Source organism: Lissotriton vulgaris, chromosome 1_1, assembly GCF_964263255.1.
Source record: "Lissotriton vulgaris chromosome 1_1, aLisVul1.2, whole genome shotgun sequence".
NCBI classification, from domain to species: domain Eukaryota; kingdom Metazoa; phylum Chordata; class Amphibia; order Caudata; family Salamandridae; genus Lissotriton; species Lissotriton vulgaris.
In genome coordinates, this window is record NC_141685.1 from 1,007,591,328 (window position 1) to 1,007,610,200 (window position 18,873).

Here is an 18,873-nt window from a genome sequence, read left to right on the forward strand (position 1 = left end):
CCGTCCCTGGGTACAGCACCCATACCTAGAGATCACGCACGTAACCTGGGCTTCATCCTGGACATCTTCCGTTGGATCCCCACCGAAACTAGAAAGACGGTCACCCACGCACTGGTCACAAGCCGACTGGATTACAGAAATACCCTTTACGCCGGAACCACAGCCAAACTACAGAAAAAACTCCAACGCATCCAAAACGTCTCAGCCAGACTCATACTGGACGTCCCCCGTCAAGCTCACATTTCCGGTCACCTGAAAGACCTCCACTGGCTCCCCGTCAACAAGAGAATAACGTTCCGTCTCCTCACCCACGCACACAAGGCCCTCTACGACCTAGGACCCGAATGCCTCAACACACGACTGTCCTTCTGTAGTCATCCCACAGGTCGTCCCTTCTCTCGGGGTCATAGGGTGCCTCGTAGTTTACATGGTGCGAGGAGCTGTGCCCTCCATAAGAGGAATGTGATGAACCATCTGCAGAAGGTGGCATATATGGTAGTGGCACCGGAAAGGAAGGGGGGGGGTGTAGGAGGCTCTGTAAGGAACGAGCTGGGAGTGGGCTAGTGCCCCGTGCTGACGCTTTCTATTCTTGAGAGGTGTAAGATCCAAGGTAAGCTGCTCTTGGAAAGTCAGTTTCATCTTTTTTGGGAACATTGTCTTGCCCCTTTGGTGGCAGCTTTACAGAGATCTTCTCAGTCAGTGGATGGATGAAGGGTCTCTTGACTTGTATCAAGCTCTTCCTGGAGATGCTGGAGTATTGGCTGCTCCAAATGCGTGGAGCTTGCCAACGATGGAGGTGTCAGCACATAATGACTATGTCAAAGGGCACTTTTTACTTCTCAGCACAGAGATGGATTTCAGTCCCGGTTGGTTTTCTGAGCCAGCTTTGATGGAGCGGTCATTGTTGAGGATGGCCCAGGCTTATAAGACTGCTTTGACACTGGTGGAGGAAGCAGTATTGGCTCTGAGGCCTTTTGTTGGTGCCAACCAAGGACCACAGGTAATGGTGGATTGGGAACCTGTTGCTGGGTTTCTGGGCTCGATGCCTGACCCCCAGTGGGGCAGTGCTCAGCCTTTGCATGGTGACTGTGTGCGACCAGAGGGTGGGGGGGTTGTACACCGGATGGCTTCAAGACTTGCTTCTCCTCCGTATCTTGCTGCTCCTCTGTGTCCGATTCTGACTGAGAGCTAGCTTTGGGGCTGAACCACAGAGGCTGTGCTGTGAATGCGCCTGCCTCCAGCTCCTCCTCAACATCCTATCTCTCAGGAGTGTCATCTTTTTGATGTTGAATTTTTCAGCATGCAATGCTCAGACCACACCGCACCGGAGAGTATTTTTGGAGCAAAAGTTGAGGGAGGAAGGATAGGTGACCTCATCATGGCCCGGGTGAGACCAAGGTTGCAGACCTGATGGTTGTCAGTCCAAGGACACTTGAGTGACACGGGGGGCGTATTGAAAGGGTATCCTTACCATCACTGTCTGATCATTGTTGATGAGAAGAATCGAAGATGAAGCACAAAGTCTCACAAGTAGCAGGGTGCAGAGGAGAGGTGCTGACAGATACCCGGTCATCAAAGCCTGATGGATGATGAAACCACGAGAGCACAACTGTTGAAAGTATTTTCCAAAGTCAGACAAATACGAGGCATCGACCCAGAGTTCAATAGTAACACATCCGAACCAGAGGGTGGAAAAAAAGATCTAACAATGGACTTGATGGCCATATGCATTAACAGTCATTGAAGTCAAGACTCGAAAGATTTCTTCAAAGAAACACAAGTTACACATGTGCCAACCTTTGATTCCTCCGATGGCATTGGTGAAACATACTTACTATGACCGACCAATCTTCCAGATAAGAATACACGACTGGACTTACATCATAACTGTTTTGCTACCCCTGAAAACACCTCAATGAAAACCCTTGGAGCAGGCAATGCCAAAAGATATAACGTTTGATAATATGATCCCTCCACGACAACCCTGAGAAAGGTTCTATGTGCCAAGGCCATCGGGATGTGAAAGTACAAATCTTTGAGTTCCATCATTGCCAAGTAATAGTCTACCTCTAGTGGTGTCACCGTCTGGAGGGTCTTTTTTTTTTTATATATGTGTATTTATAAATCTGTTAACTAGGTGCAGATTTAGTACAGGCTTCACAGTCCAGTCTTGTTTCGAAGTTAGAAAATACACAGGCCATAGTCCTGCATTTTTCTTCTGATGCAGGGTTTCTTTTATGTATTTCAAAAGGAGTTCCTTCACTTTGTGTAATAACACTTGAATGCCATCAATTATGTAGTGCTGTGTATTAATTTTATTTGGGTGGAGCTTTTAGAAATTTGATACAATATCCATATGTTTCCACATTTTACTCCAACATATGTGTCGTTATGAACAGCTATTTGAGTAGGTGGTTCTTATTTGTGCTTCCGACCGGTGTTCCGTGGGTGGAGTGCTACAGGGTTTAATTTTGAGTTTGGCAGATACAGTTCTCCACCACAAATGTGGTAAAGTACCCTGTCGCCAAACAGATGGTCCGTCACTCTAGTTTGATTCAGACGGACAGTCATGTTTCCAACAGCAGTGGCCTCATTGGCCCTGCCATCTGAAACCGTACACTGGAGGTCCAACACAGCTGGGCATTGGTGTAGTTTGAGTCAGCCAGGGAAACTCTACCCAACCGAAACTGGGGAAAAAAAAAAGGTAAGGAAAAAATGACCCCACACCGCTCCGTGGTTGTCAGTTTTAAAGAAACACAAAAATAAAAAATAACTAACTCCCATGGAAGCCTGGTGGCCACTGGCCATATTTTCTGTATCTTCAGAGGAGCTGCCATGACGGTGGCTCCTTTGAAGGCACAAAATAATGGAACTGAAGGCCAGCAGCGATCTCTTAATACAACGGCAGGTATAGCAGCCAAGGTTATAGAGGAAAAATCTTAGTCACCTAACAAAGCGGTCCGCCCACCGAAGTATAAAGCAGGCAGTCTTTTACTGCTTGGGCAGGAACCTCTTAAGGTTTATCATCATTCCTTGCCTCTCCCTCAAAGATCATATTTGGAGGACTTGTATTGTCGATGCCCTTGTGGTTAAAAAGTACTGCCTCTGGTTTGAGCATTGTATGGGTGCGCGTCTTGTCCAAGTCTTATTAATGAAAACTTCTCCAAAAGCAACTTCTAACTTGAAGGGCTCCCATATCCCTACTGTCTCATATGTGATCTTCATTTGCTCAACAGATTGATGCACCGCTGTACCAAATAACTGTTTCATGTGAAAGGTGTACTTTGGCTTTATATCCTGAAATATTAACCCACGTGTCTGCGCAGGACTGTCCGTTTTGTTAGTGCTTGGATAGCAATATTTGCAGGATCTTGGGCTGATTGGAGGTATGCGTTTGCGATGGCATTTCCTTACTCTACTACTCAAACAAATGATGGCCGGAATACTGAATGAATCATACATTCAGCCCCAGTAAAGAGATCTGGGTTAAAGCCAATTATTCGTTTTGCATTTGTCAGCCCGAGTGGGATGGGTATGCACAGATGTGGGTCCTGTGCTCTTCATGCCACTGGAGTCATGCTATCCGGGCTGAAAGCCCGAAATTGGTCCTAGGATGCTGGTTTCCAGTCCAGGGAGGACCTGGCTCGGCAGTTCGGGCTGGACTGTTCCCATTGGGCGCAGGCTCAGGGCAGATTTGCATATGGCAGGGTCCAAACTGGAATGGCATGGTGAGCAAAAAACACAATGGATTTAGGCCCAGATCTCTGTACTGTGGTGAATGTATGACATTGTTCTGCATTCTGTCCATCAATTGTTCTTTTTGCATTGCCTTACCCTACTACAAAATGTGCCCCATTTTGAAATGCTTGATCTAATCTTCTAGTCCTTCCTATTGTGGATGGCCATTTTTGTTTAATCAGCAATTTGAGTTGGCCATACACCATTGTGTTGCCACTGCCCCGCCCCCTCAATCTTTTTACCCAGTGACTCTAGATGCTTACCCTCTTTATCTGGTAGTGGGAATTGGATAGTCAATTTCTTCATCATTGAAGTTTTGATTAGAATGGAGGAGGGTTCACATATGCTCTAACATGCTGTGGATCCTAAAGTTGAACTTCATATTTTTTCTCTACTTTGGGCACGACCACTCTTGAAAAAGCCGGTTAAATTACCCCATCACTTTTGTTGCAAACAGGTCAGCTTCTTTTTTTAATCTAGCTATACAGTAATAACACCAGATAGTGAAGGTCTAGAGTACACTTCCCCTTCATCCTGGGGTGAATACCTGCGCTTTTCAGTATTTATTTTTCTCGAATACTATGTGTCATCTCTTCTTCATCACTCTAGTATGTCATGCAAGTTATCTCGTATATATCCTCCCTCCTTTCTTACTACACTTTCGGAGATTTAGGGGTTTTATCCTAACCTTTTCTGTTTTAATTGTTCACTTTCATAATGCTTAGCCCTTGGGGTGATATTTGAGGCGACAGTCTCTTAAAATAATTGTTTCTCATTAATAAGATCAGCTTTCTTAACTTGGTTTCGGTTTCCTGACCTCAACAACTTTCAGTGGCTTTTAGCCCTGACTGGCTTCAAAGTATCAGGTCTTACATTCGAGGTCGACAACCTCTTTCCACTTGCTAACTCCATCTACATAGTTTAGGGTGATGCCTTTCTGCTCTTCTCTTCCACCAGCTTTTGTCTTGGACCCAGAAGAGTGGGATTTCTCAACCTACTCGCTCATCATTTGATGTTATAATCTACAATCCCCCCCTTCAATTGCATGTTAAATACAGCCAACCCCAACAAAGGGCGGGGGCAAAAAAACTCTAAAATGGAGGTCACATATTGGAGCAGTGTGGGCTTGCAGTCAGCATCATAAGGAGTCCCTCTGACTCCCCCTGTGTTGACGCCCTAAAAGCTTTGGAAACAGACCGGCTTCTGGACCCAACCAACAGCTGGTAGAATAATGCACAACATGTGAATCTGGAAAGATCTGTCATAAGATGGTGCCATGTGGATGGATGGATGCTGTGACTAAGTTGATAACTAAGATGTGGCCCGATAGATATGCCACTTAGGTAGGATTTCCAAAAATACCACTGAACCTCGGTTCCAACCAGTGGATGGCAAAATAATGAAAAACAAGCTGTAAAACCTTTACTATTTAAAAGAAGTCTGTATCCAATGCAGACAGCATAACAAGGTTTCCTGTGACCTCATAAACCTTGGTTAACCTGACCAGCATCGAGAGATATACTGGTTGCTCGTAAATATTTCCCATTCATGTTTTGAAAACTCAACTTTTTTTTTAACCCTAATTTGTGGAAGAATTTAAGAAATAAATGATGTCATCAAACCCCTTCCCAAGCATATTAAAGTCCAAGTCATAGAAGCACCTTTCAAAGCGATCTTTATTAAAAATGCAACTATAATTTAAAATTCATAACAAAACACTCAAGCTTCTAGGTTAGATTTCATAACACAGCTCAGTCAAACAGGGTCCATTCTTCATCCAGTGGCTTCAGCGCAGGAACTTTCCGCCACAGCTCACAAAAGATATTTAGTACAGTGGCTAACTTCCTCCGCTGTCTATTTCATTGGACAAGTCTATTCTGAACAATCAAAACATCCTTTTAACAGTTCTTGAGGAGTGAGACAGATTTTCTAGTACCCCTCTTAGGCACAGCCTTAAATGTTTGAGCCAACTGGAGGACTTCTAGAAATGCCGGGCAACCAGTAATTATTTAATTTCCTGCCTTGTTTACACAAAGAGAAGCAAACAAAGGAATTGGTCTTCCTACATCACTACCCAGCAGTTAAGGCAGTCAAATGCTGTATGTGTAGGGGAGGAAAAAAAACTCAGCTTCTTAGGTCACTGTGGGGAACCACTGAAGTTTTGTGCAAGGAGGTTAAAACTATTCATCCACTTCAACAATTCACAGGCAAATGTCGTGGGGTAAAGTGCCTTCAGTAAACTTTATCCTTCCATAGAAAAGGAGCAGGCCACATATGTGACCAAGTACAAGAAGTAGGGGAGATAGCTTCAGAATGATCAATGTAGATATACAATTTGGGGTGGGTGGAGTCTCATAACTGCTCTTGTGGACTTGAATGAGAATTCCCTGAAAGAGGAAGACTCAATGCTAGAGGGTTTTTGCCCTAAAGATAGGGGTGACATTAAAAAGAATATGGCTTTAAACTACCTGCGTTTCTCTCTTCACTCCAACTCCCTGGGAGGTACCATAGATCTTAGAGACTCTGAGAAAATCTTCTCCTTTACTACAACCACTAAAATTAAAACACTTACTTTTTGGTAGGTCCCACTCTTTTGCAACTAGCTTCCAAATATTATGGTCCTCATTACAACTGGACAACCTGAAATATACCCAGTGTTGTACAGCAGACAGTCCCTCCCCTCACATCAAAGGGGTAACCTGGCAGACGCTGCTTGGATGTCGCTTTGTGCACCCACCGCCACAGCCCATGATGGGTTTACCAATTACTCAAAATTAACCGGTGTCAAGCAGGAACACATCTGCCACTCCCCCACCACCAATCCCAAGAGGGTCCCAATTAGAGTTTAAGTAGTCTGCTCTCATTTTGTAACCCATATTGCAAGGGAGAGCTCATACAACCATAAGGAATCCAGCTCACCTTCCGGTGACAATTTTTTGTTGTTGCTCTAGACAGTTAATGGGATCAACTTCTTTGATGATCAGTACCTTGACAGCCTTATGATTGACGGAGCAGAGCAATCACAGTCCCATCAAGCTACGATCACGTACCATCATGCACAGCTGCCAAGAGGAGGAGGAAAAGGTTGAAATGCAAGAAAAATGCTCAGTAAAGCAAAGCGGTTTCAAGTGCAGGATGGGCAAGTGGGTGGAGAGAGGAAAAAGGGGGAGTCGTGGTAAAGGAGGAAGGGTTAATGGAAAGTTTCAACTTCAACCACTGTCCAGTCGCCCTGAGGCGAAGCAATGTCCTCCGGGGAAAAACTTGTGACAGACGTGATGCTGGCTCGGGACTCGTCCAGTGGTGACAGCAACTCCGTCCACTTGCCGAGCTCAACTTCACTCATTACGCCTTTACTCGGAATTTCGCCACTACCACCCGCTGTGAATAGCAGCGTCCGACTGATCAACTGCTGCACAACATTTGCCTGAAGACTTCCAAGGTTCATCTCTGTCAATGCTGAGTTCTCCTGCTTTTGGGCATTAATGATCGGCTCCGCTTGTAGCAACCCCGTCTCGGCAGGTGGGTCCACTTCGTAGATTGTAGAAAGGATTTCTGGTGGGCCAAGCCCCTGTGCCCGGAGGAAGGGCTCCGGAGGGGTTCTGCCGACACCTGGAACAGGGCACAGCACTATTGGTTGGGACAGCCATCCTCACAAGACAAGGATGAACATGTACACAAGAACAGAGGAGTGAAAGTGGGTAGGTAAAAGGAACAAGGGACTGCAAGCCATCACAAGCACAGACAAGAACAGAAAGACAAGGGGGGTTAGGAGCAAGAAGGGAGTGGGAAGTCAACCAGGGCTGCCAACCGGCCCACGTTGACCCATTCCAGAAGATTATGCCAAGAAATAATGCATTATTCTTCCCATTAAACTGTCATAAATATTTAAGTTTTCGGCCCGATAAATGAGTCTACAAAAGTTTTTACCTCTGGAGTAAACATAGGCTAAATCAACCCATAAACAGGCTAGAGTTTCACAACCGGAATGGCAACACTGCCTGGTTGGCAACCCCCAGAGTGAGCAGCAGAGGAACCCACCAAATTTACAAACCCAACATGACAGTAGTTCTTAAACCCTAGATGTGTCCCATGCCTAATCGTTAGTTTATAAACCTTTGTTGAAGGGTTGATGGTGGGTCCTAACAATGATGGATTGAGTTTTGAAGCTGTAAGTATCCTGGCTAATCATCACATATTTTGCTTTTATGTGGGCCCTGGCGTCAGTCCTCATCTGAGGCTGGTGTTCTTTTAATACAGAAGCAAACACGCCTGCAGCAAGGAAACACTCACCAACCCTGTGTCTGTACAGGTAAGAACGCCAGCCTAGTATTTCGCAAAGGAAAGCTAGCTACACATTCTGCAACCTAGATGTTCTCCTAGAAGCAAGCTCGCCCTTCTGGGGTTGGACCCGTTCCCAGTTATGCCTACCATAAACCGTAATCGAGCACCTGTTACAACCATGACAATGTTCTACAGAGATAAGTGGAAAAGGGATGCTGCAGTCTTCCAATTTTTTTTAAAGCAGAGGTGTCCAACACAGATCCATGATGGCCAGGTATAAGCCACCCTTTCCGGATCCACATGGGATCAATTTACCTCCAATGATTCTTATTGGAGGTCCGCCACAGAGTTTATAGTATCCTGAAAAAGTGATCAGAATCCTGGACTAAGTGGACATTCTAGATCAAAAGGATGCTCCCTTTAAAACGTGCATCCATCAACTATTGCTTGCAGAGGTTTTGGAATGAAAACTTTGATAAATCACTGAGGACGTTGGTGGTGGTGGTGGTGGGGGGGGGGGGAATATTATCTATGACAGGATTAATTTCTACTCAGCGTTTCGTAGAAGTGTTGATCACTTCTTTATATATCAGAATTTGACTCAAGCGAGTGATTGTTTAACAGGAGAACACATTTAAATTCAGTCTCCATAAGTTGGCTCCTTCTTGGGAGACCAAGAGCGTCAGAGCACTGGCCAGCCTCCCATGTTGAACGGAACTGGAGACCATGGGATCTTTGAAGACTGCGCCCCCCGCCGCCCCCCTCAATATCAAAGCAGAGAATGGAAGCCTCTCCAGGACAATCTTAACCTGCCTACAGTGCAAAAACTCAGCTTTCAACTCCAAAGATTTATCTGTGATGAAGGCAGCGCAAAGGGGGCACTCCCGGAGGACTTGACTTTGCGGTACACCATCAATAGGGCATCATCCTAAAAAGCGGCATGGCCATTGTCACAATGCAAACACCAAAGAGGGAAGGGATGTAAAAGGTGGATGCTGAATAAGTAGAGCTGAACTTGCTCTACTGCCCCAGATTTTCGGTGACCATTGCAACATCAGGAAGACTTCCAGCAGACTTGAAGCTTTAGGGAAGTGCAAAAGAGCAGAAAATTGAGACTACATTTTTTATACTGTTTTTTTTCTCCCCTAGCACTACATGGGAGGCACCCTCACTCAGATGTATGCTCTATGTATGCAATGACGCAAGACAGAATGGATTTTCTTCAATAATCCAGATAGACGTTATGTCGGCTTACAAGGCCGAATGCTTGATACATGTAATAATTCTTCATAAATATTCCTGCAAGAAGAGCCTACTTTTGATAAACGCTGAGTGGTACTAATGATTACTTGGTCTCTTTTAGTGATATAAATGCAGAGTTATGACACTGGATCTTTACTGTTATAACCTTACCATGGACATTTTGGACAGGTTGTTGTAGAAAGACTGCAATTGAAGACAATTTGTAGTTTTATGAGACTACAGACCTACTAAAAGAGAATGAACAGCAGTTTTCAGGGATATAAAAAGTGATGCAAAAATAAAAAACACGTTATGGTATCTTCTAGATGAGAATGAAGTTAATGCTTTATGTCTCCATGCTCTTGAATTCATTTCTTTATCAGAGCAAATTTTACACAAACTGAATTTTAAACATATTTAATAAAATGAGGACCAACGTTTGCCTGTATGTGTGAAGCGTAAAAAACAAAAAAGCGAAAGAAGCGCAGCAGTAATGAATGAAAAAGCCTCTGTTACAAGGGAAGATTATGGCACATTTCTCATCCGAGATAGCCCACAACAAGCCAATTCCACAAAGGTCGGTAGGAATTATCTAGCTGGGCTTGGAGTAGGATTAAAGACCAAGATTAACTCAGGCAGTTGAGCAGGCACTCTTGATAGAGGACAGAATGGGTAGGCACCATATCTGAAAGTAACTTTCATTAAGACTTTGAGGTTGATTTATTCCCTCCCCTTTCGCGATGGTCTTTTTTGCGGCATGGAGCACCATACTGTTCCAGTAGACGCAAAAAACTACATTTTCTGAGTGTTAAGTATCTGAGATCAGACCATAGTCCAACTTTGTCTTGGCGGGTGTAACAAGCAAACAAGGCTTGGACATTTACCGATGGCTCATTGCTGGGGGCGGCTGACAAACTAAAGGCTGAACGTTGGCACGGTTGTAAGGTAAGGCATGTAGTTCTATCAAGTGAAAGTAGGATGGAATGTGATTTTTTTAGGTTTAAGATCTTTAAAGAAGATCTGCAGGGTGGAGCACCTTAGACTCATCCTTGGCCCTGTCAGAAGCTGGACAATGTCTGGCAAACAAGATATAAATATGAGTGGAATAGACAGCGAGATGTTTTGTGGATGTTAACTGCTCAGGGAAAAAACTGGGGTAGGATGTGGGCAGAGCAATCTGAACCTTCAAACTCCCAGTAGCAACTCTCCATGAAGCTTTCCCTGTAACCACGCCCGGGCATGTATCCCTTTCCCGAACGACCAAAGGTTGAGGGAACAAAACAAAAGAATAAATAAATAAAAAGGATGTGGGGGTGGCTTAATAGTGCTTTCTCTGCCCCATCCCCAGAACAAAATCCATGTCGGAGGTCAAACAAAAACAAGGATGCATTTTTATTGAAGACTAAAATTTCCCAAAGGACATGGTATAATACAACCAGGGAACTGCTCACTGGATGTGGTTAGTGTTAATGGGCGGACATGATCAACGATGCAAACTTTAAAAAACACTTGGCGCTCAAACTAAGGGGCGCCGGCTGGTGTCTGCAGATAGGGAATGGAGAGGGTAAATGTGTGTGGGAGGCTGGGGTGTTTGGCTCAGAGAACACCACTTCACATACATTCAAAGGCTGCATCACACCTGCGGCTTGAAAGGCCCATCAGTAATGCAGTTTCTTCTGGGTAGCGCCTGGACTGACTTACAAAGATAGCAATCCACGGGATTCCACGTGCCACTCTTGCTTGAGGGACACAAGAGCAACACTGGATGCCCTGAAGGCAGACAATTTGGGTATGAAGATTATCGGTGGCAACAGTCAGTGCTAGGGGGCCCTCTTTTTATCCCATGGTGTTATTACCCAATGTTCCCACAAGATGTCTGCCTTGTGGTCCAGTCCATGTAAAATTGGCTAATGTTAAGTCCACTCGCAGACAGCACGGCAAGGTGGATCTCTGCATTTCTCCTTCCTAGTGGAAACTCCAATACTTAATTTAGAAGACCTTTAAAATGGGTTTCAAAGCCGCGAAGGATGCTGCTTCCCCTGAGCCCCACGTTAACGTTCTTTAGGATTTGGCACTCACAACCAATCCACAAATTTGTAGGGACACCCCTATACGTTACCTGATGCCATGTTATCTGTCCCTACACCCGTGGTGGCACTGTACGACTGTCCTGCTATGTGCATGTCAGCAGTCGGCATCAACAAGTCACACTCCAGATCCTTCTGTCCATACGTGGCTAGTGGCATGGGTTGTGCCACCCACTGGGGCTCCTCACTGGACTGCTCGATGTATTCCTGCATGTTTTCCACATGCTCTCCGTGTGATGGAATTTGCTCCAGCTGCTGACCCCAACCAATGGATTCACTCCCCAAGAACTCTTGTTTCCACCCTGCAGGTTCAGGTGGCAAGGCATGATGGTGAGGAGCATCCTCATCCTCAGATGGAGTCCGATGATATTCTTCCTTACTAAGGGCGAAGGTGTCTAAAGAAAATCCTATATCTCTCTGAGGCCCAACTGGGAACTGATCACGACTTCCTTCCAGCACATGCTCCTCACTATCTAGCGAGGAGACGCCTGGGCTTTTGCCACAGCTATCTGTCGAGTGCAGGTGGAAGGCACCGTCAAAAACGTCGTATGAACCTGCAGAATTGGTAGATGCAGGAGTCTCGGTGCCAGCATCACCAGAGCCTAGTTCTTCCGACTCCTCCACAGAATGAAACAGTGAGGGCTTGCAGGGCGGAGAAGGCAAGGAGACAAGAGGTTTGCTCTTATCCAACTCTACGCTAGGATGGACTAGTTTTTCGAAGGCTGGGTACTTAGTGGACCCATTGAGAGAGAGGTCTCCATCAATTTCTGCCTCCGAGTGCTCCTCTGATGAGACTGTGGGTTCAGTACGAGGGTCCCCCAAGACCTCATCTGCCGGCAGGGTTTCTGCCTCATCGTCCCCCTTCTCCATGTGGATTCCCAAGTCTTGGTCTGCAGGTAGATCATCCAGGGGACTGAATGGCTGTTGTGTCTGGGCAAACGCTAGGTCAACAGTGCCACCCAGCTTGTCCTCAGATTTGGACTCCACGCCCGAGCTGCTGTCATAGTCTCGAAGTTCTTCGGGGGTGCTCGTTTCGCTGCTGCTTTTTCCAGCCAGATCTGGCCCACTTAATGTGCTAGATTTAGAGGAAACCTTTTCTGGCGACTGTTCTGGCAATGCTTCCCGCGATTTTGGGGATGACGGAGACTGCACATTTCCTTCATATGGAGAGGGTGGGTTCCCATTTGATTCAAAAGAGACCTCTGAAGCATCGAGAGGAAGATTGTGGGGCTTGTGGACCATGTCCTCACTTTCATGCTTTAAGACAGGAATTGTGCATTCAGGGACATCATGATTTTGTAAATGACCCTCCTCTATTTCGACACTCTTTACATGAGGAGGAACAGCATCTGGAGGTGTGCTGGGCATGGTGAGCTCTTCCACCTTCACCACACCAGCCTTTTCTACAGGGAAAGTGGACTCTGGCGAGCCAATACTGATGTACTCTGCATCCCCGTAAGACTGTGGACCTTCATACATTGAAGAAACCTCGACAGACAAATCTGGGCAAACAGGACTGACTAAAGTAGTGCTGTGTTCCAAAGAAGAGCTGGTGAATGTTTCTGATCCCCCACATTCCGTATGCTGCTCTACCGTTCTTTGGCCAAGCAAGTCTGGGTGATGGTATTCAGAAGGCTGAGCTCCAGGAAACCCATCAGAGGGTCCGCCAAAGATGGCATGAGGTCCTCCCTCTATTGCTTCCATACTTTTGTTACATTCGTTATCTAAATGTTCCTCATAGCTATCGGACACCAATAAATCACCGCTCTCCTGTGTCTGATTTGAAGATACGAGATGGCAGTCATTTATGGATTCATCTATAAAATCATTATGGAACGGTGCTAGAGAGGTCGTCACAGTTCCCACAAATACAACCTCTGCAGTGTTTTCGTCTAAAGGCTCCATTTCTGGGAAACTACTGTCAGAAAAACCTCTCTCTTCAGAGGAACTTTGCAAGTAATCTATCTTTTGCGCGCTTTCAGTTTCTCTCCCATCTGAAAACTCTTCTTTGGTTATGGCATCATGAAGGGGCATAGATGTTTCCTCCAAAGAGCAATACTCATCCATTGTTCGCTTTGAAGCCTTTGCTTCCACTTCGTTGACGATCATGTGATCATCAAAGTCGGCAAGTACTGTAGAACACTCTATGGAAGGTTCTTCGTCCATAACATCTTGACTAGGGTTTGCCTCATGTATATGTACTTTGTCTCTGGGAATCAACTCTGGAGCTTGATGTTCAACTCCGCCATTCTCAGTTATTGTCTCTTCAGAACCATCTGACATCTCATTTAATAGTGCAGACCCTTGAGAATTTTCTAGCACAGCGAGACAGTCTGGTTCTTCGAAATCCAACTCACACTCGGTTGGTTGTTCATGACAGACATCAGTTTCTTCTACTTTCATCACCTCTGCCTCGGATTGCAGCATGGGTTTTTCTTCCTCTGAAGACCCGGTGTCATCTGTCTGCGGGTCTTTTGCCTCTAGAGGTGACACTATTGTGCTTTTGATGTCATCACATGGGTCTCTGCAGATAAGGCGTTCATCCTGCACGTGTTCAGCCCAATCCAAGGGTAGACCGTGTCCTTCACCGAGTTTCTCCACTTCTTCTAATGCTGGCACCACGGCTGAAACACGCGGTGAAGTCTTCTCTACAGCAACATAATCATCTAAGATGGGCGGACTCAGGTCAGCCTCGGTACTTTCCCTTAACTGATCATAGAAGTCAACGGCCGCCTCTTCGGCTTCTTTTGGCAACATGGGTACAACACATGGTGGCGCATCCTCGACTGCAATAGAAGGTGAGAATGAAGAGGAAATCCCTACAGTACTTTCAGCATGGTCAATGAGCAAGTCCTCTTCTGCATTGGCCAACATCGTTTCAGCACATGGTGGGCCCTCCTCTTCTACAACAGAGGACAGAGAAACCGGTGCATTAAAGTCTGACTCTGCAGTCCTCTCTGAAGTGTCCAAAGAGTGACCATGGTCATTGGGATGGTCGTGTTCATGGTAAGGCACCTTCGGTTCAGCATGTGGTGGACTTTCATCTACAACAATGGGCGGCACCAAGACTGGTGCATTCAGGTCCGACTCTGCTGCGTTTTCAAATGAATCATTCCCAGAAATGTCACATTCGGCTTTTAATAACTTTGCCGCAACACATGGAGAAGTCTCCTCTACCTCAACTGCTGATGCGATAGGGGAGGCATTTTGGTCTGCCTTTGTGGTACTTTCAAGGAAGGGAGGATGGCCATCACACGGAATCTCTTCTGTTTCAGGCAACTTAATTTCAGCCCCGGGCCCTCTCTCATCCATCACAGCAGAGGGCGCAGAGATAGCATCGAGACTACTTTCAACAGAGTAAGAATTCTCAGCACTAGCAATCTGTCCTAGTTCAGGCAGCTGAGATTCAGCACATGCTGCAGTTTCATTTGCTTCCAAAGAGAGATCTGGGAAGCATGACTGAGTTGGTAACATCTGGGGAGGCAGCTCTTCAAGCAGTGAAGGACCCTTCCCTGCGGACAAAGGTTCTTGATGGTTTTCTCGAAAGTTTTGTTGTGATTGTGAGTCGATCAGGAGTTGTTCTTCTGCCTCAATAACCAGATCGTTGACATCATTTACTGGTTTTGTGTGCTCAGTCGGGGTGGTTATCTGTGCATCTGTTACTTCCTCTGTTAGGCCATGCACTAAAGTGCCATCCTCCGCTGCGGAATAGGCTGGTATTTTGTTGGGTGGAGAATGGTTTTCCAAGTCAGATGAGAGAGTGGCACCAGACTCTTGGATTTGGCAGGTGTCTGCTTTTGCTTGGGCACCACCAAGCGGCGATGCATCTACTGATGGAGTAAATGGGCTCTCCTCTAGTGCGCTCTCTAAACCAGCCGGGCTGGTCACTGACACTTTCTCCACCACTTTGTCCTCTGTCAGCAGCTTGGTCGCATCCTCAGCAGCCGGTGAATCAAGGCTCTGAGCCTTTCTCCTAGGCACTGCAACAGGCTCCAGGGAGTAGACCGGCTCCTTCTTTGATGTGGCTTTCCCAGGGGCAGGCTTGGTAGACCTCTTGGGCGTGGTGGACGATGCCTTCTGTGTAGCCACTTGCTTGGTGGGGGATGCTGCGCTCCCCGGTTTGGCTGCAGGAGTCTTGGGTGCTGGTGATCCTGTGTTCAGAGGCTGCCTTGTCCGATCTGCTTTCGGAGTGGTGCTCGTCACCGGCCCCTTTGTCTTCACATCAGTCTTGGTCTCTGCTGCAGGCTTTGAGGTTTTAGCAGGCACAGCCTTTACAGGGGTGGCAGACTTCTTGGCCACTGAGGTAGCAGGGGAGCTCTTGTTGGGTGTGGAAACTTTACTAACATCTAAAAGGCAAAGGAAACAACAGTTAGGAACATGATCTATTGCACTGAAAAAAAAATACTTACTGCTATTAATACAGCCCCATTTTTCTTTCAATGAAACACGGACAGCTCTGTGTGTGCATAATTTGTCAAAACTAAAAAAATATAGGTGTTGGGGCTGGAAGCTTCTCTTAGAATCCTGCTTCCCAAACCTGGGGTTATGAAATATCAAGGCTGCCACCCCCATGGTAATCTCCCACCACTGTAAAGTTCTTGTCTCTTTTTCTCATTTCTTTTAGTACTAATATCCTATTTTCTATTTCTTGACTCATTGTTCCATTTTCAGTTTTTCTCCTGGCTCTGAAAAAAAGTCTGATGGTAGGACCAGGACAGGTGCTGAACACCTGCAACCACTGGCACAAATTCAGCACTGGGTAGCCAATATAAGAAGAGAGCGCTCAGTATCCATCCTAACATTCGAGGAAAGGTGTAACTGCTCAAGGTGTGACATGCTGAACTATGGGCTTCCTTCTGGACTCTGGGTCCAGGTTATCGTGCGGGGACCCCATTTCCTGTCTCCAAATAGCCTAGAAGTATTAGAATCAGTTGCACCTTCACATACTGAGAAAGTGAAGTTAAACGCACATGCGGGATGTTGCACGAAAACTTTTGGAATCTTAAGAATTCACCACCGGGGGCCCACATGTTGGGGAAATGTCTGGACTGAAAGGTATTATAATCCTCTTTTGAATAAATAATGCTAGGTAAAGTGGCAACTACTTTTTACTTCGCAGCCAGCTACACGGCTTCGGGAAGAAAGCAGGCTTGCAAAAAAAAAAAAAGCACAAGCAAGCGTAGGGCTAACTGAAGGAGGCAAGACTTCGGCCAGCTCCGGTACCCATGGTGGACCACTTACAAATGTTTTTACTACAACCGATTGCGGCCTGTGGATTTTTAAAGCAAAGACTAAACCGGTCTAAGGTAGAGTAGGTTAAACTCACGGTTAAGCACAAATACTATTTCTTGAAGCGAGGCGATCCGGTTGAACAAAAAGCACCAATCGCCATTAGGAGCTGTTTTATCTATCATAACACTAAATGTTCATAAACCTAAAAAAACAGTGCCAGCCGGTAGAAACCATTAGTACAAGGTGAAGTATCCTCTTCCCCCAGGGCAGTGGGGTAATTCCCACCCAAATTGCTTCCCCCTCCCCATTCGCCCGTACTATTTTCCCTCCATAGTAATCACCCTCCTACCTTTCTTGGTTGCATCGAGCTTGGGTCTCTCTGGCGTCGCTGCCGTGGTCTGGGCACCAGATGGCGCTGCAGGCTTCGGTTTAGCAGCAGGCGGCTTGTCCTTAGCGAGTCCTTTGCCTGCGCTCGGAGGGGTGGCGGTGCGGGTGGAAGCGGCTGCTGCTGCAGTAGACGAGGCCGGCCTGGAAGCAAGGGCGAGAAAGACAGATGAAGCAAGCTGTGCGCTCGCCAAAGACACCACCACCAACGTACTTTTCTGGAGAATGTGCGGAAACAGAAAAATAAGAGGGGGCATTACACAATGTACAGCCTAGGAAGGATGAAACCCCGAGTCGGTCCTACCTGATGCCAACTTGGGTCGGGCGCAGATAAGCAGCAAGCGCCAACTCCTTAGTTTTGATGGTAACTTTATTTGAGTTCAGGAAACATCTCAAAACATGGCTTTTTAGAAACTAGTCTCTCTCTACAGTAAGATGTCCATAGCGCTTAGACACCTACGGGTAACGCTATAAAAATTACTACAACTTACAAATTGTTATAACATAACTACCCTAACGTCATACCGATGTGCAGCAGTGCAGAGCGGACTCGGCACTTTCCTTTTCAATGTTTTAATTCCCCTTTCATCGTTCCACCCTGAACACATATGGCAAATTTATTTAAGCGCTGTTTATGGCAAGTTTTCACAATTCAAAACTTATTTTGAAGCTGCTACTCAGAGTGAAGGCGGCCGTGCGAGGTACCAGCCGCGGTGTGACGTCACAATGCAAAGCAGCACCGGATCCGGCACAGCCAATAACGTCACCGAGGCGTCGCAAACAGGAAGACATTGGGGATACTGTGTGGGCAGGGAGGTGCGGCGGGCCTCGGAGAGAGGGCCTTGTGCTTCTCTTCAGGGGATTGTCGGTGGGCTGCGGGCGCACCAAATAAAAACCGTCAGACTCTGGGCCCCGCAAAGGGTCTGTCTTCAGGTAGTGTCTTCAGGGGCGGATTGGCACTGCGGGCACGGGCCGAAGGGTCGGGGTCTCAGTGCACTCTGTGGGCCGTTTTTTTGTACGATGATCAGCTGTGGCCTCTCGTTGACCCCCTGCCCTCCCAAGCAATCATGCTGATGGTGGGCTGTGGAGGGGTGATTGTGTGCCAGAATCGGCCTCCCAGGGGGCCAGGTGTAGCTCAGGCCTATGAGCCATTCTCACCTCACCCACCTGGGGCCCACGCAGCCCAGAAACAGTGCTTGCATTAGTCCTCACTATGGGGGCCAGGTGATGTGGGGAGCTCGCACCATCTTCACCTTAGCCTCCCCCCACCCCCATGGATGGCCCAGAAGCTGTGTTTTTGCTTTAGCCCCTCTCCTGCCACGCCATTGTCCTGAGGCAGTGAAGGGCTGAGTAATTTATAAATAGCTGGGCCCTCGCTGTTTTTCAGACGCTCCTACGCGCAAGGGTTGGGGAATAATTTTTTTGTGAGAAATGGGCCTCGCTGTTTTCAGATGGTTCTGCGCTGGAAGGCTGGTAATAACTTGGTAATAGAAAGGGGCCTGGCTGTTTTTCAGGTGCTCAGCTTGTGATGGACATTGTTATCTTGGCCCTGTGTCCTTCCCAAAAACAATATCCTTCCACTTACATTCCTTGTGTGTTTCATGAAAGGGCACACCCGCTAATGTGGGTCACGCCCGCAAATGTGGGCCACTGTTTTCGTCAGTGCCTGGGCCAAATTGTGATCCCAATCAGACCTTGTGTCTGGTGACCTACAAGTGAAACCGAATCACTTCCGCAGAAAACAGTAGCTATGACTCAGAGGGAGCGTGCTCCCTGCCCCACCAATGAGTCCCAGCGTCCCTGTCGCACAAGCCACACAAACAGGATAGGTCGGGTGACAGCCGGCATCTCGGTTCTACTGATACAATCCCGTTAAACTCCCACCTGGCATATCTCCAGTAAATTTGGC

The 18,873-nt window shown here is 46.7% G+C and overlaps 1 protein-coding gene across 1 annotated transcript in view; it reads right to left on the reverse strand.

Annotated features, from left to right (window-relative positions):
• Positions 1–5,396: 5,396 nt before the first annotated feature.
• Positions 5,397–18,873, reverse strand: part of LOC147748401 (uncharacterized) — an 86,545-nt gene continuing 73,068 nt past the window's right edge. Inside the window, exons 4-5 of the mRNA XM_086961196.1 lie at positions 16,930–17,108; positions 5,397–15,694 (exon numbers count right to left, since the gene is read on the reverse strand). Coding sequence (XP_086817322.1) covers positions 11,370–15,694; positions 16,930–17,108 — 4,504 coding nt within the window. The 3' untranslated portion in view covers positions 5,397–11,369. The remainder of the gene's footprint in view (positions 15,695–16,929; positions 17,109–18,873) is intronic.